The 24,287-nt window shown below is 45.9% G+C and overlaps 2 protein-coding genes across 5 annotated transcripts in view; one reads left to right on the top strand and one right to left on the bottom strand.

Moving 5' to 3' along the window:
* The window catches only part of RAD50 (RAD50 double strand break repair protein), a 362,910-nt gene that overhangs the window by 237,568 nt on the left and 101,055 nt on the right, over nt 1-24,287 (bottom strand). For all 4 annotated transcript variants that reach the window (XM_040405264.1, XM_040405258.1, XM_040405281.1 and 1 more), the window contains exon 10: nt 22,356-22,562. In XM_040405264.1, coding sequence (XP_040261198.1) covers nt 22,356-22,562 — 207 coding nt within the window. The remainder of the gene's footprint in view (nt 1-22,355; nt 22,563-24,287) is intronic.
* Nucleotides 8,246-9,222, top strand: LOC120977363 (E3 SUMO-protein ligase ZBED1-like). The gene is made up of 2 exons (XM_040405290.1): nt 8,246-8,470; nt 8,677-9,222. Exons 1-2 carry the CDS (start codon nt 8,255-8,257, stop codon nt 9,157-9,159), a joined length of 699 nt encoding a protein of 232 aa, XP_040261224.1. The 5' UTR covers nt 8,246-8,254; the 3' UTR covers nt 9,160-9,222.

Below are 24,287 nucleotides of genomic sequence, written 5' to 3'. Positions count from 1 at the left end.
CAAAAGCCAGAATATCCAAGAAAAAAAATGAAAAGAACCACCATATGGGAAGGAATTGGTCATGGACAACTAACCATTCCAAAAATAGTGGCTAGCAATCTGCATACATTGTCCCGGGAAGGGCAAGTACAGCGGCTTGGGTTGTACCACTAAATCGACAGACACCCATATACATAAGGAATGGTGAAGTCGCTATGAAAGAAACTGGGTGTGACTACACGAAATGTAGAAACCAGCTGCGACCAACATACAGAAGACTCCCCGGGGGAGAAAGCACCTGACAGCCGCAGACAATAGCAAGGTCCAAGGGAACTGCCCTCTGTCATATAGTACAACTAAGCAGAGAATATAAGGGAACACCCGGACCCAGAAGGAACTACGGAACCCTGTCCGATGTCAGAGCAATCAGCAGAAAATTCACCTACCAGGCAGGTGTGTGGCGCCCAGTGGTTCTGTCCCTGACTCAGCAGGAAGGACGTCCAGCGAGGAAAATGTTGCTGACCCCAGAAGGATTCCATGTGGCGGAGGACATCCAGTGATGGCTGAAAAACTGCTGCAGCGGTCGGTGCTCACCAAGCTACGTACCCCAACAAGGAGAAGATCCAGTGGAGATCAGTGAACCCCACCAGGAATGGTCCGCCCTGTAATAGAAAACAACGCGAGTACTCCTTTATAATATGGGGTAACGGAGTGCCGCAGACAGTAGTATTTTATAGGGACGGCAAAAGCAACCCTAGCACAAAGGCCAACAACCACCTGGCCATGGTGTAAGGAGCGTGGTTGTATGTGGACCACCCACCAGATAAGATCAGCCATATACTGGGTACAGCAGAAGTAGCACTAGACCGACAAGGTGGAGGTGGGGGTTGGGCTGGCCCACCCCTGCCAGATATGGTTACCATGTACAGTCGTGGCCAAAAGTTTTGAGAATGACAAAAATATTAGTTTTCACAAAGTTTGCTGCTAAACTGCTTTTAGATCTTTGTTTCAGTTGTTTCTGTGATGTAGTGAAATATAATTACACACACTTCATACGTTTTAAAGGCTTTTATCGACAATTACATGACATTTATGCAAAGAGTCAGTATTTTCAGTGTTGGCCCTTCTTTTTCAAGACCTCTGCAATTCGACTGGGCATTCTCTCAATCAACTTCTGGGCCAATTCCTGACTGATAGCAACCCATTCTTTCATAATCACTTCTTGGAGTTTGTCAGAATTAGTGGGTTTTTGTTTGTCCACCCGCCTCTTGAGGATTGACCACAAGTTCTCAATGGGATTAAGATCTGGGGAGTTTCCAGGCCATGGGCCCAAAATGTCAACGTTTTGGTCCCCGAGCCACTTAGTTATCACTTTTGCCTTATGGCACGGTGCTTCATCGTGCTGGAAAATGCATTGTTCTTCACCAAACTGTTGTTGGATGGTTGGAAGAAGTTGCTGTTGGAGGGTGTTTTGGTACCATTCTTTATTCATGGCTGCGTTTTTGGGCAAAATTGTGAGTGAGCCCACTCCCTTTGATGAGAAGCAACCCCACACATGAATGGTCTCAGGATGCTTTACTGTTGGCATGACACAGGACTGATGGTAGCGCTCACCTTTTCTTCTCCGGACAAGCCTTTTTCCAGATGCCCCAAACAATCGGAAAGAGGCTTCATCGGAGAATATGACTTTGCCCCAGTCCTCAGCAGTCCATTCACCATACTTTCTGCAAAAGATCAATCTGTCCCTGATGTTTTTTTTGGAGAGAAGTGGCTTCTTTGCTGCCCTTCTTGACACCAGGCCATCTTCCAAAAGTCTTCGACTCACTGTGCGTGCAGATGCGCTCACACCTGCCTGCTGCCATTCCTGAGCAAGCTCTGCACTGGTGGCACTCCGATCCCGCAGCTGAATCCTCTTTAGGAGACGATCCTGGCGCTTGCTGGACTTTCTTGGACACCCTGAAGCCTTCTTAACAAGAATTGAACCTCTTTCCTTGAAGTTCTTCATGATCCTATAAATTGTTGATTGAGGTGCAATCTTAGTAGCCACAATATCCTTGCCTGTGAAGCCATTTTTATGCAACGCAATGATGGCTGCAAGCGTTTCTTTGCAGGTCACCATGGTTAACAATGGAAGAACAATGATTTCAAGCATCACCCTCCTTTTAACATGTCAAGTCTGCCATTTTAACCCAATCAGCCTGACATAATGATCTCCAGCCTTGTGCTCGTCAACATTCTCACCTGAGTTAACAACACGATTACTGAAATGATCTCAGCAGGTCCTTTAATAACAGCAATGAAATGCAGTGGAAAGTTAATTTTCATGGCAAAGAAGGACTATGCAATTCATCTGATCACTCTTCATAACATTCTGGAGTATATGCAAATTGCTATTATAAAAACTTAAGCAGCAACTTTTCCAATTTCCAAAATTTATGTAATTTTTAAAACTTTTGGCCACGACTGTACATGCTGAACCAGGATGGCCTGTTATGGACAGTGCCTTGAGAATGTACAAGGAGACCATAGAGCACGACAGTAACGGAGTGGCAGATGTATGGAAGAACCAAAAAGGGGAGTAACCAACATCCGCAGCACAGATTAGAGCACAGGGAGGAAAGCACCCAGTAATACAGAAACAGTATGGGCCACGGATTGCACCATAGGGTCCAGCACGTGGGATACTAAAAATAATCGCCTAAAAACCGAGGTAAAGTGGCTGCATGTTGCACTTTAAGGAGAGTGGAAACAAAGCCACAGCATCCGAGAATGCGACCGCATTTGGAGGGTACAGGTCCTCAACCTGTAAGGTAGAAATACGGCAGTGTAGTGCAGAGATATGACCAAACAGGTGCCGTGGGTACAGCATCTGGAGATGGTAGAGGTACTAGATTTAAGATTAGATCGATGTGGCCGCATGGTGCACCCTAGGACCGGAGAAGTGCAACAGCTACCGCGTTAGCAATGGTACCTATATTCCACACGGGAAGGGGAAAATAGGGCCGCACGGTGCCACAAAGAACAACAGGTGCACACCACAATTAGGTAGGTGCAATGGCAACTGAAGGAGGCCCCTATTTCACCTGAAAAGAGGGAAACAGGGCCGCATCAACAGATCTGGAGATGGTGCAGGAACTTCAGCTATGAAGGAAATAAGATGGCTGTTTGGTGCACACTATGATGAGGTAGGTGCAGTGGCCACGGCAATACAAGGTGGCACCATAAGGCCAGATAGGAGCAACGGCTACAGCCTCTGCAGATAGTGTAGGAACTCTAACTATGAAGGGAGAAAGGTGGCAGCTTGGTGCCCACTAGAACCAAACAGGAGCAATTGCTACAGCAATTGAGAGTGGCCTCTATATCTCGCCCGGAAGGGAGAAATAGTGCCGCACGGAACACAATAGAGCCCGCCAGGGATATTGGATACAGCATCAGGAGATTGTGTAGGTACTCTACCTATGAAGGGAGCAAGGTGGCTGGAAACAGACAGGTGCAATTGCTACGGCAATTGAAGGCGGCCTGTATATCTCGCCCGGAAGGGGGAAATAGTGCCGCATGGAACACCATAGAGCCAGCCAGGAGTAATGGCTACAGCATCTGGAGTAGGTGTAGGAACTCTACCCATGAAAGTATAATCGCCACGACAATAGAAGTCGGCCTGTATATCTCTGGTACAGGCACTACAAAATAACCTTTAGAGGCTGAGAAGGGTTACCAACCCTACAAGAGGCGTTTGCCTGTATCAGCTTGCTTAGAACATAGCCCCTGGTATAGGGGAACCTGGAAGGTCTGACGTGTACAGCCTACAAGGGCGTACGTACCAGAGACACCACGTAGGTGTCCCAGTTGCTAAGCACGGTGACGGCTGCCTTACCTGTGCGGTAATTACCTGTACAGGCAGGAGAGCGCCATCCAAAAGTCCACTAGAGGGGCACCAAACCTGGGTAGGGTATGTGCACGTTTGTCTTGACCTCACAGAGGGATTCTGTATGGTGGAAGACCGCCTGATGCTATGTTCCGAGGGAATCAGTGCAGAGGTGTCCCCAGAGGCAACTGACAGAGAAGGCTTCGTCACCAGCCTCAGGCCAGTCCTAAGGGGCGACCCGAGGATGCCGAGGAGGGGTGGAGCTAACTGAGACCACCCGAGGTTGGTCTGTGGGCTACTCCTTGCGTGACCCTGTATCTGAGCGTGAGCGTGCCCCATCAGCAGGGAGGACCCTGAGGGGGAGGAGACCGCAATTTGAAAGGTAGCGGTCCAGCGACTCCGCCAGGGATTGGGAGAGTCAGGCAAGGTTCCCATGGTTCGACAGGGAGGGAGCCCATTCAGGGGGGACCTACACAAAAGGGTGACAGGGGGGACGACAAGCCGACCACATGGAAACCTCTGTAGACAACGAACGCACGTGAAATACGTGACTATCCGATCCGATAGGGAGGCTGGGAGAGGAGGCCCTTATAGAGTCAGCAGGGCTGTCCTATCTACGTTCCCAAGAGGTGCTGCAGCAGCTATAGATCAGGTGGTCAGGGCTTAGGGCTGTCGAATATAATCGATGCAGCGATGCATCGCGATTCGACCCCCGGCGATTCTGCATCGATGCGGTTGCTTTAAATAATCGATGCATGTTGATGACGTCAGCGTCGCGTCCGCCGTGCAGAGCCGAGTCGGAAAAAAAAGTTTTTTGGCGCCTTCTTTCCCGCCTCCCGCTGACGACAGTGACACCCCCCCCCCCCCTGTGTCGCACGCGTGAGTCGACTCGTGAGGAGGACTGGAGAGGAGACGGACGTGCAGCATGCAGCAGCACTGAGCACAGCGGACCAGTCCTCGTACCCCCAAGAGCGCTCAGAACTTTCTCCTCGGTCGGCTAACTGTGCTGTGCACAAAAGAAAAAAAACAGGCTGTCTTGCGGGGGGACAGAGGAGGAGGAGACCCAGTGGAGAGTGACCCGAGCTAGGCCGCAATCGCCAGTGCCACACAGACAACAGCAGCACGCAGTGACTGCAGCAGCACACAGTAAGTTAGTAAGTTACCCTTCTGCATTTTTTGGGGGGATTTTTATTATTTTTGGGGGGGAGATGATGATCTGCTTCTGCACAATTGCACACTGTGTGTCTGACTGTCTGGCATATCTTTGTATTACTGTGATGCATGTGATCAGTGATCACTCACTAAGACCTCTAACTTAGTTTACAGCATTGCAAAAAGCTGCAAGTCAAATACACTATGTGTATTGAATACACTACAGTCAGTGGCAGCTTTTTGCAATGCTGTAAAGTTAGAGGTCTTAGTGAGTGATCACTGATCACATCATTTACAAAGATATGCCAGACAACACTGTCTGCAACTGTGCAATACTGCTGTTCTTGGGATTGTCATGTGGTTTAAAGCACAACTATTTAACAATATAACATGCCTGCCTGCCTGTTTGGTTACTTAAAAAATAAAACATTTTGACTGTTCTTTGTTCTGTCCCATACATCTTGAACTGGGTATTTTACAATTTTTAATTTTACCCCCCTTTTCACTTTCCAGTTTCGTGATGCAATCAATCAATCAATTGCTATCTTTCTTTTTAGGAGAGGGAGACCAGCCCATCCGTTACCCGGCTCGCAGGACAGGGAGCTAGGCCGCAGCTGCCAGTGCCACACACTCCGAGTCCCTTCATCATCACAGGCAGCAGGAGAGGAGACCCGCAGGTGCCACGTGCCAGCCAGACTCTGCCACCTTGTTGTGACAGGTAGGTGACCATCACACAGATACACCACTCACAGAGACTGCAGCTGGTCACTGCCTGTTACCTTACCGTACCTAAAAAAAAAAAATTGTCACTTGTGTCACCTCACCTGTCCGTTTTTCCTCACTCCTCAGGCTCAGTCCAGTCCACCACAGGCAGGAGGAGAATCGCTCCACCACCAGCAGCCAGCAGTGCCACCACCACCACCACCAGCACCACCGTCGTCGTTATCATCGTATCATCATTAATCAGGTAGGAAAACTAATAAACATCATCTTTCACATTATATTAAATAACTATGTCATGAAAGGTTTAATGAGTTTAAGTGACAATCACCAGACCATACCATTGCCATTTAATTAATTATGGTTACGTTTATGACTGTAGGTCTGCTGGTGCTGGTCTATCTCTATCTCTAATCCATTGAAATGAATGTTCTGTCCTGACCATTTGTCCACTTGTCCAGTGTGACTGTCTTGTCTTAGTGATGAATGATGATTGTTTGATCACAACTTTATTGATACTTTTTGATTTATGGTTTTGCTCATCACTGCCCCAGCCCCACACATGCTGCAGCTGCACTGCAAGGCAAGTGCATTGTGTGTGGGGCAGTAATGATGAGCAAAACCAAAAAGCATCATATTACAATACAAATACAAACAAGGTAAGTATGAACTTGTGAATTGTGAATCAATCACCAAGACAAGACATTCAAATGATGCATAAAACCAGAATTAATGAAATGGGTGGCACTGGCATTATGTCATTGGGGGGGGGGGGATGTTGGCGGGACATGTTGTTGTTGTGTTGTAGCAGCCAGTTTGTGATCTCAAATAATGCCAGTGTACCAGATTGGAGAAGGAGAGAGAGTGCGATATAACGTGACCGGCTGTCGCTGACTCTCTGAGACTGTGACCATTGCAATGCCAATGCATTGACCAATGACCATGACCACCAGTTGAGTTGACCAACCACCGGCGGCAGACGAGATGAGGGGCCAGGGCGCATTTTTTCTTTTACACATGATGAATAATGATAGTTGACACTTGACAGCGACTGCGACTAACTGCGTGTGTGGGGGGTAGAATAATAAATGAGGATTTTACATATCATACAATTACATACATACTAGAAAGAAACGTGTTACTTTTTCTGTTGATCTCGTGGCAGGCTTTAGGCTTAGTCACTCAAATTTTTTTTTTTTTTAAACTGACAGAGTTTGACAACATCATCGTCACGTCAAGACTTGTGTCATCCCTACTCACAAATTCACATAGATGCCTGGCATGCATTGCATTTGCTAGTAAATAAAAATGGCAGAAGTAGAACAAAAGGAACAAGAGATAAAAAATGCACCTAGCTTTTTAAAAGCAAACATCTGGGAACATTTTGGCTTTTATGAAAAAAGTAGGAAGCACGAATTGGACAAGTCATACGCTGTGTGTAAAATCTGTCACACAAAAATTAAATCTCTAGGGAATACTACTAATCTGAGAAACCACGTCAGCCGTTTTCACCCAGAAATGCTAAAACCTACCACCACCACCAAGGAAATGAACCCAGATCAGCCAAGAATTGATGCAATGTTACAGTCAACTTTGCCGCCCAACTCTGAAAAGGTAAAGAGAATAACAAAAGCTGTGGCAGCTTTCATAGCGAAGGACCTGCGCCCTTACTCTGTTGTGGAAAACAGTGGGTTTCGCTACCTTTTGAAGACAATAGAGCCGCGTTACAAGATCCCGTCACGAAGTCACTTTACAGAAAACGTCATACCTGCACTCTACCACGAAACCAAAGCTAAGATAATTGCATCAATGAGCCAAGCAAGTCGAGTCGCAATAACGTGTGATTCCTGGACTTCAGTCACGACAGAGTCTTATGTTACAATAACAGCACATTACGTTAGTAAGGACTGGCAGATTTTGTCGCATGTACTGCAAACGAGAGCCATTTATGAGTCTCACACGGGTGCTCATCTGGCAGAGCTACTTTCTCATGTTGTGGAAGAATGGCAGCTGTCCGATAAATCTGTAGTGCTTGTGACCGACAACGTGTCAAACATGATAGTTGCAGCTCAAGTTGGAAAATTCCCCCATGTGAAATGCTTCGCCCATACACTGAATCTTGCATCCCAGCGAGCGTTGAAAGTGGCCACTCTCTCTAGGCTTCTTGGCAGAGTACGTCGGATATCCACATTCTTTCACCGCAGCACTAGAGCAAGCCACTGTCTAAAAGAGAAACAGAAATGTCTTGGCCTCAATAATCATAAGCTGATAACTGATGTGGCAACAAGATGGAACAGTGCATACGACATGGTCGAGAGGTTCTTGGAACAACAACCTGCAGTCTGTGCCACCTTGCTGTCTCCAGAAGTCAGAAGAGGAGAGTCCGATCTCTGCACTCTAAACGAAACAGATGTGTCAAATGCAGAGGACGCCGTGAGTGCATTAAAGCCAATGAAGGATGCAACCATGCTGATGTCAGAAGAGCGCAATCCAACAGTTTCTCTCATTGCACCTATAAATGCACAACTTCTCCAGAGCATGACAGACACGATGGGAGACACACCCATGATCCATGAGATCAAGAATTCTATTAGAACAGATCTCCAGAAGAGGTACAGCAGTGAGGCCGAGAAGAAGATCCTTCATACAGCCTCTGCACTGGATCCTCGCTTTAAGGGACTGCCTTTCATCCTCACAGATGAAGAAAGATTGGAGATATTTAAAGGAGTCACTGAGGAAGCTGCATCCTTGGAGGTAATTAAATTAATTTGAAGAATTCCATCATGTTTCTTCTTGAAACGACAGTAGCACAAGCACTACCACGCTTCTGAATCTGATGCGGTGCGGGAACTGTACTGTCCGTTTCCTGTGCTTTTTCATCACCCCATCAGAATCAAAGGCATTGACATTTATGTTTTTACTTATTGTTTTTTTTCCGTTTCTTTTTTGTTCAAACACAGATTACATCAGATGAGAGTGAGAGGACACAAGAGGATCATCAAGTGCCTAGAAGAAAACAAACTCTGGAAGAAGAGGACAGTTCACCCATCGAAGACAACCATTCTCCACCATCTCCTCCCAAAAAGGCCAGATCGCTGCTCGTGAGTTTGCTGGGACAGTCTTTCACTGACACTGAAGGTACAATAGAACCCAAAAAGACCCCCTATGCCAAGGCTGAAGAGGAAATGGAAAACTATTGTAAAGCCCCACCTCTGCCTCTCACTGAGGACCCTTTGAACTGGTGGCGTGAGCATGAGGTCATATTTCCCCTCCTTTCTCGGCTGTCAAAGCAATACTTGTGTATCCCAGGTACAAGCGTGTCTGCAGAGCGGGTTTTCTCCACTGCAGGAGATGTGGTAACTGCAAAAAGAAGCGCCCTCAAACCAGACCATGTAGATCAATTGGTGTTCTTACAGAAAAATCTACATGTTCCCAAATGCTGAGCAGTGTTTTTAATTTTATAGATTTTGTTTATAGCATTGTCTCTGCCACTGAAATTTTTTATTTCTCTGTCTCCCATGCCAGACTCCCCTTTTCCCTTCCCCTCCCCTTTTCCCCCTTCCCCTTCCCTTTTCCCTTCCCCTCCCCTGATTATTCTGATTAATCAGAATATATGATATTATTCTAGCTTTTAGCAGCACTGGAGTGGAGAGGAGATGGACAATGGTTTTCTATTATGCGACTGTCCGTCCGATCCATTTTGTATTTTTACACTGACGTGTTTTTTGGTGTTTTCCCAATGTGTCTGTCATGCTCTGTGAATTTCTGACTCGGTTTAGGGGTTTAACCTTCAACCAAAAGAATTCTGTATTTAATTCCAGACAACTGACGCCCGCCAAGCCACCAGAGGAAGGCAAATCCTTGAAAGAATAAATTGAAACTTAAAACCTGGAGTAAATCTTTATTGGATCACACAAATACACATTCACACAAACCAAAAAAAACACACACCGACCTTCTGACATCATGTCTGACTATGGTGGCTGTGCCACATTGCCCGTCCTGTGGCCTGCCCTTTACCATTATGATTCAGTGAGGAGGATGTGTGTTTATTTTTTTTCTGGTATTCTGTGGTGTGTGTTTGTGATCCCATAAAGATTTGTCCAAGGTTTTCAGATTCAGTTGAAAATGTATTCTGTCAAGGATTTTCCAGCTTCCTCTAATGGTGGCATGGCTTGGCTTCAGTTGATGTATCGTGGTAGAGTGCTTGCTGAGTGCTCAGTGCAGGTAACGTTTTCTGTAAAGTGACAACTCAGAGCTTATAGCACTGATCTAGACGTACTACCCATCTGGTGCTGGTGGTGGTGCTGGTGGTGGTGCTGGTGGTGGTGCGCTCCTGCTGCCAAAACAATCACGGTGAACCAGGAAGTTCTGCAACACAGACAACTTGAACACACTGTGTGACAGACAGTTCCTGACTGGCAAACATCACAGTGAGTGAACCTATAACACAGTCACTGACTGTGTTATAGGTTCACTGACTCACTGTGATGTTTTACAGTCAGGAACTGAAGTGCTCCTTTTTTTGTAGGTACTGTTTAATATTATATAATATATATTATATGGTAAAACTATTGTAAAACGTATAAACTAACTGCACCAGCTAGGCCAGCACAACAGTTTAATGTTACAGAGACACTGACAGTACTGTTTTAAATAAATACTGTTGTCTGCTGCACTGTTTTGTTCATTCAGACTTTGCTATATGATATGCAGGGAACTTGGTATGATTTGTTTAAATAGCAGATACAAATAAATATTTTTGTGCAATTTCTGACTGATTGAATTAATTTTTTGATGTAAAATTGAAAAACAAGGGGACTTGGGTAATAATCTTGATGCATCGTGATGCATCGCCGAATTGAATCGAATCGTGGACTTGATAATCGTAATCGCATCGAATCGTGAGACGAGTGAAGATGCGCAGCCCTATCAGGGCTGCAGGAGAATGAGACAATTGAGAGAAGGGGGAGGGGGGGGAGCCAGCATGAGCAAATCAGCCACAGGCTGCCTACAAGACCCCAGGAGCTGTTCAGAGCGCCCCATGCAGGAGAGCAGCAAGATGCGCCGCGGACTCCTGGCAGCGGCTTCGTTGAGCGAAGTGCGTATGCGCCGCCTGATGCGCATGCGCACTTCGCTCCACGAAGCCGCTGCCAGGAGTCCGCGGCGCATCAGGCTGAGCCTAGTGCGCAGGCGCCGGATCTAGCAGAGGCGGATCTTGCAGGCGCCGGATCTAGCAGAGGGACGGGAGGATTGCGGAGGCGGGGCTGAGGTGAGGAAGGCGGCGCTGGGCACCAGACGGCGAGGGGTGCGGGCGGGCACCCTGGGTTAACGTAAAACCCCTTGAGCACCTTAGGTAGGTGAGTGACAGCTTATAAAAACCAGTTTTTTGGGCTAATAGAGCCACAAGCAGGTTTAATAAGGGCAGTTTAGGATTCATGTTATTAGTACGGACCTGGCCATATGTTTAGCTTATAGGGCTCAAATCTCATGACAGAATCCCTTTAAACACTCCACCTGAAAAGGGCGCTGAACAGGAGCAACCGCCGAAGCAATGCCAGGGTAGAACCCCCACTGCAGCGACTACAATATCTATCCCTAGCGTGAAAACTTCCCTTGCGGAGGAGAACACGCTGTAGTAGCCACTGCAGAGTGCCAGCATAACACTCTCACCTAGATAAGGAAGAGTGTTGGACAAAGAATACAGAGTCAGTGCAACATTCTGCTCGCTGGATCGTAATCACCATATTCTGTGTAATGGTGTGCGCAGTACACGTTGTCGAGGACTAATACCCTGACCGACCTGAACGGTGGAGGCCCATGGGGATGGGGGGGTCTAGGACACATACATTTTGCCGGGTGACCCCCCAGAGAGCACAAAAGGCGGCATGTTTGCGCCCCGAACCAACGCTGGAAGAAAAGAAGGATACAATATGGAAGTAGCCACAGCATCCAGTGGCAGTATCCATATACCACTAGATGGGGAGTACAAGGCACCAGCGGTATCAACTGTTGCCACGGCCCACCTGTGAAGGAAGCCAAGGCATCTAGTGTTGTGGCGTAGTTGAATTATAGCATGCAAAGATGCTTAGTGATTCCCCCATTAACGGATCACTTGTGGAAGGGGGCAATGCCATGGAAACATGGTGAAGGCAAACGGCTGATGTAATAGCATTCAGTGGTAGTGCAATCCTCCAGTTAATGAAGGGGGTAGCGGGATAGTCAGAACCGTATTCAACGGTAGTGTAATTACCACACCTATGGAGGGGGGTAATGCCTATGGTAAGCGCAGTACTCAGTGGTAGTGCAATTACTCCATCTATCAAGGGGAGTAACATATACGGCAAGTACTGTATCCCGAGGTAGTGCAAGTACACCACCTATGGAAGGGGGTAATGCATACGACGAGTCCTGTACCCGGAGTGAAGTGCAATTACTTCACCTAAGTAAGGGGGTAATGCATACGGTAAACACTGCAACTAGTGCTAATGCATATGGACAGTAATGTACCCAATGGAATTGCAATTCCGCCACCTATGGAAGGGGGAACGCCTATGGCTGGCACTGAGACCAATGCTAGCGCGGTTAGTCCACCTATAGAAGGAGGTAACACATAAGGTAAGTACTGTCTCCAGTAGTAGTGCAAATGCCGCCTAAGAAAGGGGGTAATGCATACAACCAGTACTGCTGGCTAGCATGGACGCAATCTTGGAAGATTGAACCGGATTCATATCAGAGTCCGAATAACTGATCTCCCCCCCCCCCCATCCCCCTTGGAACCAACCCCTCCAGGGAGGGAGGGTTCTGACGTGACCCTAGGGAGGAAGGGTGGGGTGCGGAGGAGAGCAAAGAGGAATATGTCCTGCTCTGGCCCGCTCGTGCGCAGTTCTGCCTCTCAGCATCTAGCCCATGGCAGTTGCAGGCTGTGCCGGTGGTGATATAACAACCAAACTAACCCGGGGGAGGAATCAGAACTTCTACAGGTCCACTCACCGGGTTGCGCAGGCGGTGCTTTATCAACCAAACGACCCAGGAGGGTGGATTGGGAATCCATCAGATGTCCTCCACTGGATTTTCACAGGTGGAGCATTATCAACCAAACAGCCCCGGAGGGCGGATTGGGAATCGTTCAGATGTCCCCCACTGGATTTTCACAGGAGGAGAAATATCAACCTAACAGCCCCAGAGGGTGGAATGGAAATCCTTCAGATGTCCTCCACTGGATATGCGATAATCCGCCCTCCAAACGGCCCCGGAGGGCGGATTGGAAAACTGTGAGAAAACCTCCACTGTCTGGGATAGGGCACGGGCCCAGTATGGTACACACAGTCAGGGAGGTCCTGCGGTGATGTGGGCTGAGGAGGGCAGGACCTGTATGGGCGCACTTTTTTTTTTTTTTTTGATGAACCAGCCTCAAATGGACAAGAGGCAGGAAGGGCTGAAAAGTTCAATATCAAGGCATATTGCCAGTAGATAGAAACCCAGGATAATCTGGTGCCAGCCTCAAAGAGGTGGCTGGCCAGGAAGGGTTAAAACTGCCTTGAGGACCGGGGGTGAAGCCAGCGGGCTCCTGGGGGAGTGGGACAGCTCAGCGGGAAGAATTCGCGCCAGAAAGATGAACCCGCCCCCCTCCCATACCTGGGGATGAAAGTTGCGGCCTAGTAGGCTGCAAAGCCGGGAACTAAAGTTTTGGTGCAGGCCGACCGGGAATCACCACCGGCCGGAGAACAGAGGGACCTGGACCGTGGTCATGGAAGCAAACAGCGCGGGCTGGAGAAACAAAAAACGGTAGGCCCGAAATGAAGCCGGGGCCTAGATTTTGCGGCGCCCGGCCGACTGGGATGTCCGTTCCGACGCCGGAGGAACCCAGAACGGCGCTAGCAGGCGCCCGGGTGTGTATGCCGGCCGCGGGTCGAATAAGTGCAGCGCTTGGCCGACCGGGGAGCACGCCCGGTCGGTCGGAGAACGGGGGGCCCCGGAATGAGGTCAGAAGGCGCCTGCTTGTAGTTACCGCCCGCGGGAGCCCACCCCGCGGGCTGGGAAGAATCGGCGCAGGCCACAGGGCCTAAGGAGCAAGAGGGGGCGGTCTGGCGTTAACTATTCCTGGGCGAAGGCCCTGTGTTTTCTCCCCCCCAGCATGGTCTCCAGGGGCCCAGAACCGTAGTGGAGGGGGGTGGGGAGGGGACCGAGAATACTCACCTAATCCAGATTACTCACTCCATCTTCATCCTTTTCTCTTTACCCCTCCTCAGCTTACCAGCAGGGTCACCTCCTCAGCAGCTGGCACACGAAGTGGCAGGAGACTGGAATAGTGGGGGTCTCACCGGATTCAGGTGACTGCTTTGCTGGCGGGAAGCAGGGGAGCTGGGCTGCCCTGGTCCACCTTTTCTTCTTGGGGAGGTCAGGCAGTGAGGGATTCAGACACCGGCCTTGCTCCCGGAGTAGACAGAGTGACTAAGCAACTCTGTTTCCCAAAACCTAAAAGGGAAAAGAAAAAATAATAAAGTAAGTCGCCCTGCATAAGCAGGGAGGTCTGCCTTCTACGACACTAAGCTAAAAACTGATATGCTCTCTCCAGGCTGGAGGGGGTATAGCCGGCAGGGGAGGAGTTATTACTTTTCAGCCTAGTGTCGCCTCCTAGTGGCAGCAAGCAGCTATACCCGTGGGCCGTGTCCCCCAATGATACGAGCGAGAAAACACAATTCCGCCACAGTTTTATGGGTTTTGTTTTTACAACCGTGTGACTTTCATTCTCCGGGTCAGTACGATTACTGCGATACCAATATGTATAGTTTGTCTTGAGTTTTTAATACTGGGGGGAAAGGGGGAAGGAGGCAGACAGATGTTATTACGTTCCAAGGAGAGTCGGGACTATCAGCGGGGGGTAGAGTCTATTAGATCTGGATCTCCAAAAGACTCCATGGGCAAGCAGGAGGACGGCTCATCCCCTGATCAGAATTGGGACTCACAAGAGGGGGCAAACCTACCAAGGGATCAGAGACCCCCGGGAGGTCGCAAAATGGCGGCGAGGAAGAGCTAATCATACCTGCTAGTGCTACGTATGAGAAGCTTTGTAGTGTGATACAACATGCCGCCGTGATGTCCAGAGCTTTATGATGTGATGGAGGGACTTAACAGCTCAAAGATCAAGGTTTCTCATAAGTGCATAATTATGATCTGTGGTTGCTGATAATATGCAGTATTGTGTTATAAGTTACATGGGTGTTGGAGTTGAAGGGAAGGGAGGCGGGAAAATACAGAGACAGAGGTCTGGGAGACCAGGCTAGACTCAACCGGCTCTTGTTGGGAATATTGGTGTTGGGGTATAGCCCAGTGTCGAGACGCTGCTGAGAGGTGGCAGTTATGATCCTGCAGCACAGAAAAAAGGGAGTTGTAAGTTATAGTTGTGCGGGGGGAAGAAGCATTGGTTATAACTGTGCTATAATTTTACACTTGTGTTATTTTGATATTCAGAGGTTAGGGGAAACTCATTTTAGTTTAGTAGAACAGATTAAGCGGTGCTCAGTCTAGATTTATTACCCTAATTACTTCAGCCAGATACAATGAAGGTGGTGTCGTGGAACATGAATGGCCTACGTTCACCGCAGAAACGGTGGAGAGTGCTTAGGCACCTCAAAAAGATGAAACCCGATATAGTCTTAATACAGGAATCACATCAAGGTCAAGAGGATTTTTTCAGGATGAAAAAACTATGGGTCATGGAGGTGCTGGGTTCACCGGCGATTAACAAGAAAGCGGGGGTGTTGATCCTTATTAATGGACAGTTCAATTGCCAGGTTCTGAATTCTGAGTCAGATAATCAGGGCAGATGGGCTCATGTGTTGTTGAAGGTTCAGGAAACTCAATATAGCTTATATAATATCTATGGTCTGAATCATAGCAATACACGATTTTACAGGGAGCTGGAGGAACGTATATTGAGAGATGATTGCCCCAATAACATTGTAGGAGGAGACTTCAACACGGTCCTCAATACACTGGAAGACAGGAAGAGCAATGTCAATGGAAGGCTAGGCAGCGGTCCTCGGGATGGAGTGATGTCAAAATTGCTGCAGACTACTGGGATGGTAGATCCCTGGCGACAACTCCACCCTGATGAAAGATGCTACTCCTTTTATTCTCATGTGAGGGACTCGTGGTAACGAATAGACTATATTCTAGTGCACAATTCCCTGAGAGGGAAGGTAGAGCAGGAGAGTGTGGGAGATTTGGTGATAGGACTAATTCAACAGGCGCATGGTCTGCTAAGTGAGGATTATCCAAGGGGCCCGGACTACTTGTGGAGATTCCCTTCCCAGTTATTATCCCGTGAGGACTTCCTGAATCAGCTAGTAGGGTGGTGGGAGGAGTACCGGGAGGCTAATCAGGAACATATGGAGGATCCAGGTTTGTTTTGGCACGCTTCTAAGGCAGTGATAAGGGGAAGGGTAATGAATTATATGTTTGGGATGAAAAAGAAGATAATGAGTCAACAGTAGAATGCTAGCATGAGAGTTAGGACCTCATACACAATTTTCATAGGGAACCCCACTGAAGCAAATAAGAACAATTGGGTGGAGGCGCGGCGTGACTTTGACATGCTCACTAAAGAGAGGGAATCTTTACGATTCACGGCTTTTGAAGCCATCTTACATAAGTTTGGCAATAAGGCGGGTCGACTTTTAGCAAACCTGGCAAAGGGGAAGAGGCGCCCACAGTTCATTTCGGCCCTTAAAAACTCTGACAATAAAGTGATTACTGACCCGGAAAAAATTAGTAGAATAGTGGGAGAATATTATAAATCTTTGTATGTGGATCAGACTAATCCTAGTTTGATTGATACCCTTTTAGATAAGGTACTACTACCATCAGTCACACAAGAACAGGTAACGCAGTTGAATGCGAAAATATCCATAGAAGAACTTCAGGCAGTTATCCGTAGCCTGGGTAATTCCAAAGCTCCAGGCCCTGATGGCTACACAGGGGAGTACTACAAAGCGTTGCTCGCCCAGGTATCTCCAGTTCTTTTAAATCTTTATAACACGGTGTTAGAGAGAAAAGAGCTCCCTGATAGAGAGAACATGTCCTATATTAAACTGCTACCAAAGGCAGGGAAAGATCCACTGGATCCAGGGTCGTACAGGCCCATCTCCCTCATTAATGTGGACACAAAAATACTATCCAAGGTGATGGCAGATCACTTGGCGACCATGTTACCTACCCTGATTTCCCCTGAACAAGTGGGATTTGTGCAAGGGAGATCTGCAGTCACAAATTTACGAACTGTGTTGACAGTCTTAGATAGGGTTAGTCAGGATTTGGGGAAGGGAGAGACGCCAGCCATGCTCACCATTGATGCAGAAAAGGCTTTTGACAATGTCAGGTGGGCATGGCTGGAGGCGGTATTGGACAGAATGGGATTTTTTGGGCATTTTAGGAACTTCTTATCCAAGCTCTACGAAAACCCCAAAGCTAGAGTTTATACGCAGGGTTTTCTTTCGAATCCTTTTTCTCTACAGAAAGGCACACGTCAGGGGTGCCCCTTATCGCCTCTCCTTTTTAATTTGGCTTTAGAGCCGCTGGCCAGGAGATTGAGCCAGTCCGACCTCTTTGAGGGGATTAGGGTGGGGAAAAAATGTCTGAAGGCAGCTTTATTCGCAGATGACATTATTCTTTTTTTAAACAGACCACAGGAGCATGTAATGAAAATTTTTGAAGAACTGAAGGTGTTTGGCGCATATTCGGGGTATCGAGTCAATATGGCAAAATGTGAGCTGTTAACGTTGTTTCCGGATACCAAGGGTTCACGGCACTGGGTAGCAACACTTCCTGTCACCAGGGACAAGTCACATATTACATACTTAGGCATCAAAGCAGGAAAGCAGCCTCACTCTTTGTATCAGCTTAACTTTCCATCATTGATAACTAAGATATTAACAGACCTGGATAGATGGATCAACCTCCCGCTTTCTTTGGTAGGGCGTTGTCATCTTATAAAAATGATGGGGATGTCCAGATTACTATACCCGCTGCAAACCATCCCTCTTTTGCTTAGACATGCTGATATACAACGATTAGAAAGGGGCTTCTCAAGATTCTTGTGGAGAGGAAAGAGGCCACATATTTCCCTAGACAAGTTAAAGCTGAGAAGGGAGCATGGGGGACTGAATTTTCCCGATGTTAGGGGCTATAACTTAACGTGCATGAGTCGTCATCTGCTCAATTGGGCTAACAAAACATCCTATTATTCCAATTTGAAATTAGAAATGCAACTGGCTTCACCCTGGGATCTCATGGCGTTGGTGCACACAAGTATACCCAAGCTTCCTGCATTTGTCAAGAAGTCGCTAATGTTGAGAGACACGATCCTCACATGGAAAATTTTGAGGAAACAGTTTAAATTGTCTTATCAATTTTCCAAGCATCTCCCGCTATCTCATAACCCAGGATTTCAAGCGAGTGATAACAGTAGGTTATTAGATATGTGGATTCAGAAAGGGATAACTAAGGCTTCCTGTTCAAGGAAGGGGAGAACCGTTGGGCTACCTTACAGGAATTAGAAGAGAAGTGGGGTTTGCAGAAACTAAACTTCCTACCTTATATGCAGATTAGGAGCTATAGCGAAAGTCTTGTTAGTGATTTGTCCAGGGAGTGGAACAGGAATGAGTTTGATGTATTCCTTAAAACTTCGGTCAGGCCCACAATCTCCTCACTATATCATCTGCTAAGGGACAAATGGAGAGCTAAGGATAGGAAAAAGATATTTGACAAATGGAAAGCTCTGTTGGGTGAGGAGGATATATATCCACACATATGTTCAGGTTTGGCTGACCTGTACCGGGCGGTTACTAATGAGCAATGGCGTGAGACGCAGATCAAAATACTGCACCATGCAACTTATGGCTTTAGCATCCCAGCCAAACAAGGTAATACAGGCAGGTTGTTGGCTTGCCCCAAGTGTAAATTAGTGGGGTCAGACTTGTTTCATGGGCTCTGGGCATGTCCTTCACTGGTTGAGTTTTGGTCACAGATGAGTAAGATCTTAGGTGACGTCAGCGGCGTCAAAGGGAAAATCTCTCCAATGTTGGCCTTCACACACACAATTGTCCAGCCCACTGTAACCACGGGAGATAGCAGAGAAGGTGGAATCTCTCATCTAGCTTTGTTGGGTCATAAACTTTTGATGGTAGCAAAGCGTTGCATATCGAAGTTATGGCTGGAATCGACAGTCCCATCACGGGATATGGTAGTCTCTCAATTAAAACATGTATTTCACCTAGAATGGCTTGAAGCACTAAATAACATGGAACTTCTAGGTAGAAAACTTTATCAGGGGTGGAGGAAGTTTCTGACTGCTTACATCCCTGTTTCAGAATATCCTCGAATCATGTCTCCATTCAAATTAACCTCCTGGTACCTGACGGAAGATTTAAAGGGGGGTCTAGGTCACTTGAAGGTAGACTAAATTAGGCTGAGTATTTAGGGTAGTTAGGCTTGTTTTTCAAGGTAGAATCCTTCGTATTGGGCTGAGGTCAGGGAGGGTCGGGAGGGGGGAGGTGATAGGTTATGGTGGATTAGAGGGTGGGGTCATGTAATTGGATGTTTTAATATTGTTACATTGACAATTGTACTTAAAGCATAAATATGCTTGTTACCTGTTTATTGAATTCCTTGATACAAGTGTCAAATATTGATGTAAAATTTACATGATTATTGATATGTCAATGATGTCATACATAAGGAAAAAATAATGTAAAATCAATAAAGAATTGTGAAAAAAAAAAAAAAATGCGAATCGGCCATTCTGACTTTTTTTTTCTTCCTTTTTACCATTTGCCATATGGCTAAATATAGTACGGGAGTTTTTGCACACGGCAATGCCCTTGATGTTTATGTTTTTAATTGTTTATGTATTTTTATTTTGGGGAAAGGGGAATGATTTTAATTTTTTTATATATATATTTTTAAAAACTTTTTTTTTTAAAACACTTTTTAATAATTCCCACAGGGTACTATAACAAGTAATCATTAGATTGGAGTCTATGAGAAACATACTATGTTTCTATGAAGCCCTGCCACAGGCACGCTCTCCATAGGAACTAATGTTTGGTAGGCTCATATCACTCAAAGACTGCCGCACACACACACTCCAGCTCCCCTGATCCTTGTTAGTAGGAGTCGGTGCACAGCTGCCAGTTCTTTACCTCCCAGATGCCTTGGTCACATTTGACCACGGCATCTGTGGGGTTCAATGTATGCGATCCTATCGTTGATCACATACATTAGTCCTGGATGCCTGCTGTTTAAAATTTTTATTTAAGCAGCTGACACCAGACACTTATCCCCTATCCCAGTGATGGCGAACCTTTAACAGACAAAGTGCCCAAACTGCAACCCAAAACGCACTTTATTATTTATTTATTATTTACACACTATCGCAAAGTGCCAACACGGCAATTTAACCTGAATACTACAGTCCAATATAGTATCTTCCATGCACTTTATCACTTAGCTATAATAGCCCGTGCTGGTGAATGGCAGGAAAAGTCTAAGGCAAATTGGTACACCATGGACTTTTTCCAGGGAACGGTGCCCACAGAGAGGGATCTGAGTGCCGCCTCTGGCACCCGTGCCATAGGTTCACCAACCCTGCCCTATACTATAGTCATGATACAACCCCTTTTAAATAAAATGTACAGGTCCATAATCTACAGTGTTGTTTTCTGGCATCGCTGCATTAACGCTCCTGCAATCTCGCATGTCTCCGGTGTCTGACAACCAAGGACTCACTTATGTCTCTCAGAAGGTGGAGATGTGCTTTTACGGTATGTGTACATAGCAGGTATGTGTGTTAAGCACAAGTATCGCAGTGTGGCCCAAATGAATTGGGTAGCAGCATGGCTAGCAAGTTTGCTGCAACTATGTTGAATTTTTTGCAATTCAGGAAAAGTGCAAGTTGCGCTATGGCCTCATTCATTCCTATGGCAGCCCCCGCTACACTGCAATTTTTTGTCGTGGCCAAAATCACAGTTTAGACGCACCCTTATTGTGGAAAAGGTAGTAAAAAGGGGAAAAAAACTATACAGATTTGGTATTGAATCATAATAACCTGCATTATAAAGTTAACAGATAAATTATACAGAACAGTATAAAAACAAAATCTTAAATTTTCCCACCCCCTCCCCAAAAATGATTTAGTAACTGGTAATAAATTAATATGTGCCACAAAATGGCACCATTAAAAATACAACTCATCCCGCAAAAAACAACCTCTCATACAGCTATAGCTAAGAAAAAATGATATAGTATGGCACCAGAATGCAGTTATGCACATACCAATGAAAGAAAAAACTAAAATGCTGCATCCTGTCCATAAAGAAGCCCTCTGTTTTTTTTTTTTTACATATATTACTAACTCACCACCAACACTAGCAGTGTAATTTGTTACACCCTAAGGCCTCATGCACACGACCGTTGTTTTATTCAGTGTCCGTTGTTCCGTTTTTCGTGATTTTCTGCGGACCCATTGACTTTCAATGGGTCAGTTGAAAACTCGGCTAATGCACCGTTTGTCATCCGCGTCCGTGATCCGTGGTTCCAGTCAGTCAAAAAAATATAACCTGTCCTATTTTTTTTCACGGAAAACGGTTTGCGGACCCATTCAAGTCAATGGGACCGTGTGCATGAGGCCTAAGGCCTCATGCACACGACCGTTGTTGTGTTCCGTTCCGCAAAATGGGGTTCCGTTGTTCCGTGATCCGTTTCCGTTTTTGTTTCCGTGTGTCCTCCTTGATTTTTAGAGGATCACCAGACATGAAGGAAAGTGAAAAAAAAAGTCTAAGTCAAGTTTGCCATGCAAATGATAGGAAAAAAACGGACGCGGACGGGGATGACAATCTTGTGTGCCTCCGCGTTTTTTCCTGGTCCCATTGACTTGAATGGGTCCGCAAACCGTTTTCCGTGAAAAAAAATAGGACAGGTTATATTTTTTTGACAGACTGGAACCACAGATCACGGACGCGGATGACAAACGGTGCATTAGCCGAGTTTTCAACGGACCCATTGAAAGTCAATGGGTCCGCAGAAAATCACGAAAAACGGAACAACAGACAAGGAATAAAAAGGTGGTGTGCATGAGGCCTAACTCAGTTGCATCCATACATTTTAGACCTTTTCATAATGGGAATCTGGGAACTTAGTCATGTGATCTCAATTTTGACTCCTTCCTCTAATGCAGGGATGCCCAACCAGCGGCCCTCTAGCTGTTGCCAAACTACAACCCTCAGCATGCTCAGACAGCCTACCAGCTATTATGGCGTGTTGGGAATTGTCGTTTTACAACAGCTGGAGGGCCGCAGGTTGGGCATCTCTGATCTAATGTGTAAACAGGAACTCTGTGAATTACATCTGTGAACTACAGGATGACATCATCACCAATCAGATCCCTGCTGACAGCTCTCAGGGTTAATGTATCATGAAGTGCATCTCTACAACAGTTATTTTTACAGCGCAAATCTATCTTAACAAAGGTAAACAATCACATACACTATTTATGCTGGTAAAGATATTAGAAAAGTATAAAAGGTATATTTTATTAGACTTATTGGTATAGTAAAACGGACACACAGATAAAACTCACCGTCTTTATAAGTTCCTCGTCAAGATCTTGTAGTCTGTCTGAGGAGCCTTCAAGCTGCTGGAGTTCTAACTTAATGTTCTTTAGGTCGGCTTGCTTTTTGCTTTGCATAGTTATTTTGAGCTCAATTGTACGTTCAAGGCCGGTCTTTCTGTCTCTTATTTCATCTATCTGTCTCTGCTTCATTGTTTCCTTATCTGAAAATTCTTTCTTCAATGCAGAAAACAATTGTGTATTAGTATGTAGCAATAAAAAAAAAAAAAAAACGCTATATACACTTTTGCCCCCCCTGCTCTTTATTTTAGGCCTCATGCACACAGCCGTTGTTTTGGTCCGCATCCGAGCTGCAATTGTGGCGGCTCGGATGCGGACCCATTCACTTCAATGGGGCCGCAAAAGATGCGGACAGCACTCCGTGTGCAGTCCACATCCGTTGCTCCGTTCCGTAGTCTGCCAAAAAAATATAACGTGTCCTATTCTGGTCCGAGCTTTTCGGACAATAATAGGCAGTTATATTAACCACCTCAGCCCCCAGTGCTTAAACACCCTGAAAGACCAGGCCACTTTTTACACTTCTGACCTACACTACTTTCACCGTTTATTGCTCGGTCATGCAACTTACCACCCAAATGAATTTTACCTCCTTTTCTTCTCACTAATAGAGCTTTCATTTGGTGGTATTTCATTGCTGCTGACATTTTTACTTTTTTTGTTATTAATCGAAATTTAACGATTTTTTTGCAAAAAAATGCCATTTTTCACTTTCAGTTGTAAAATTTTGCAAAAAAAACGAGATCCATATATAAATTTTGCTCTAAATTTATTGTTCTACATGTCTTTGATAAAAAAAAAATGTTTGGGTAAAAAAAAATGGTTTGGGTAAAAGTTATAGCGTTTACAAACTATGGTACAAAAATGTGAATTTCCGCTTTTTGAAGCAGCTCTGACTTTCTGAGCACCTGTCGTGTTTCCTGAGGTTCTACAATGCCCAGACAGTACAAACACCCCACAAATGACCCCATTTCGGAAAGTACACACCCTAAGGTATTCGCTGATGGGCATAGTGAGTTCATAGAACTTTTTATTTTTTGTCACAAGTTAGCGGAAAATGATGATTTTTTTTTTATTATTTTTTTTTCTTACAAAGTCTCATATTCCACTAACTTGTGACAAAAAATAAAAAGTTCTATGAACTCACTATGCCCATCAGCGAATACCTTGGGGTCTCTACTTTCCAAAATGGGGTCACTTGTGGGGTAGTTATACTGCCCTGGCATTCTAGGGGCCCAAATGTGTGGTAAGGAGTTTGAAATCAAATTCTGTAAAAAATGACCTGTGAAATCCGAAAGGTGCTCTTTGGAATATGGGCCCCTTTGCCCACCTAGGCTGCAAAAAAGTGTCACACATCTGGTATCTCCGTACTCAGGAGAAGGTGGGGAATGTGTTTTGGGGTGTCATTTTATATATACCCATGCTGGGTGAGATAAATATCTTGGCAAAAGACAACTTTTCCCATTTTTTTATACAAAGTTGGCATTTGACCAAGATATTTATCTCACCCAGCATGGGTATATGTAAAAAGACACCCCAAAACACATTCCTCAACTTCTCCTGAGTACGGAGATACCAGATGTGTGACACTTTTTTGCAGCCTAGGTGGGCAAAGGGGCCCATATTCCAAAGAGCACCTTTCGGATTTCACAGGTCATTTTTTACTGAATTTGATTTCAAACTCCTTACCACACATTTGGGCCCCTAGAATGCCAGGGCAGTATAACTACCCCACAAGTGACCCCATTTTGGAAAGAAGACACCCCAAGGTATTCCGTGAGGGGCATGGCGAGTTCCTAGAATTTTTTATTTTTTGTCACAAGTTAGTGGAAAATGATGATTTTTTTTTTTTTTTTCATACAAAGTCTCATATTCCACTAACTT

Source organism: Bufo bufo, chromosome 1 (genome assembly GCF_905171765.1).
Source record: "Bufo bufo chromosome 1, aBufBuf1.1, whole genome shotgun sequence".
NCBI classification, from domain to species: Eukaryota; Metazoa; Chordata; class Amphibia; order Anura; family Bufonidae; genus Bufo; species Bufo bufo.
The sequence above is the reverse complement of the archived record's forward strand: the minus strand, read 5'-3'. Positions and strand labels throughout refer to the sequence as shown.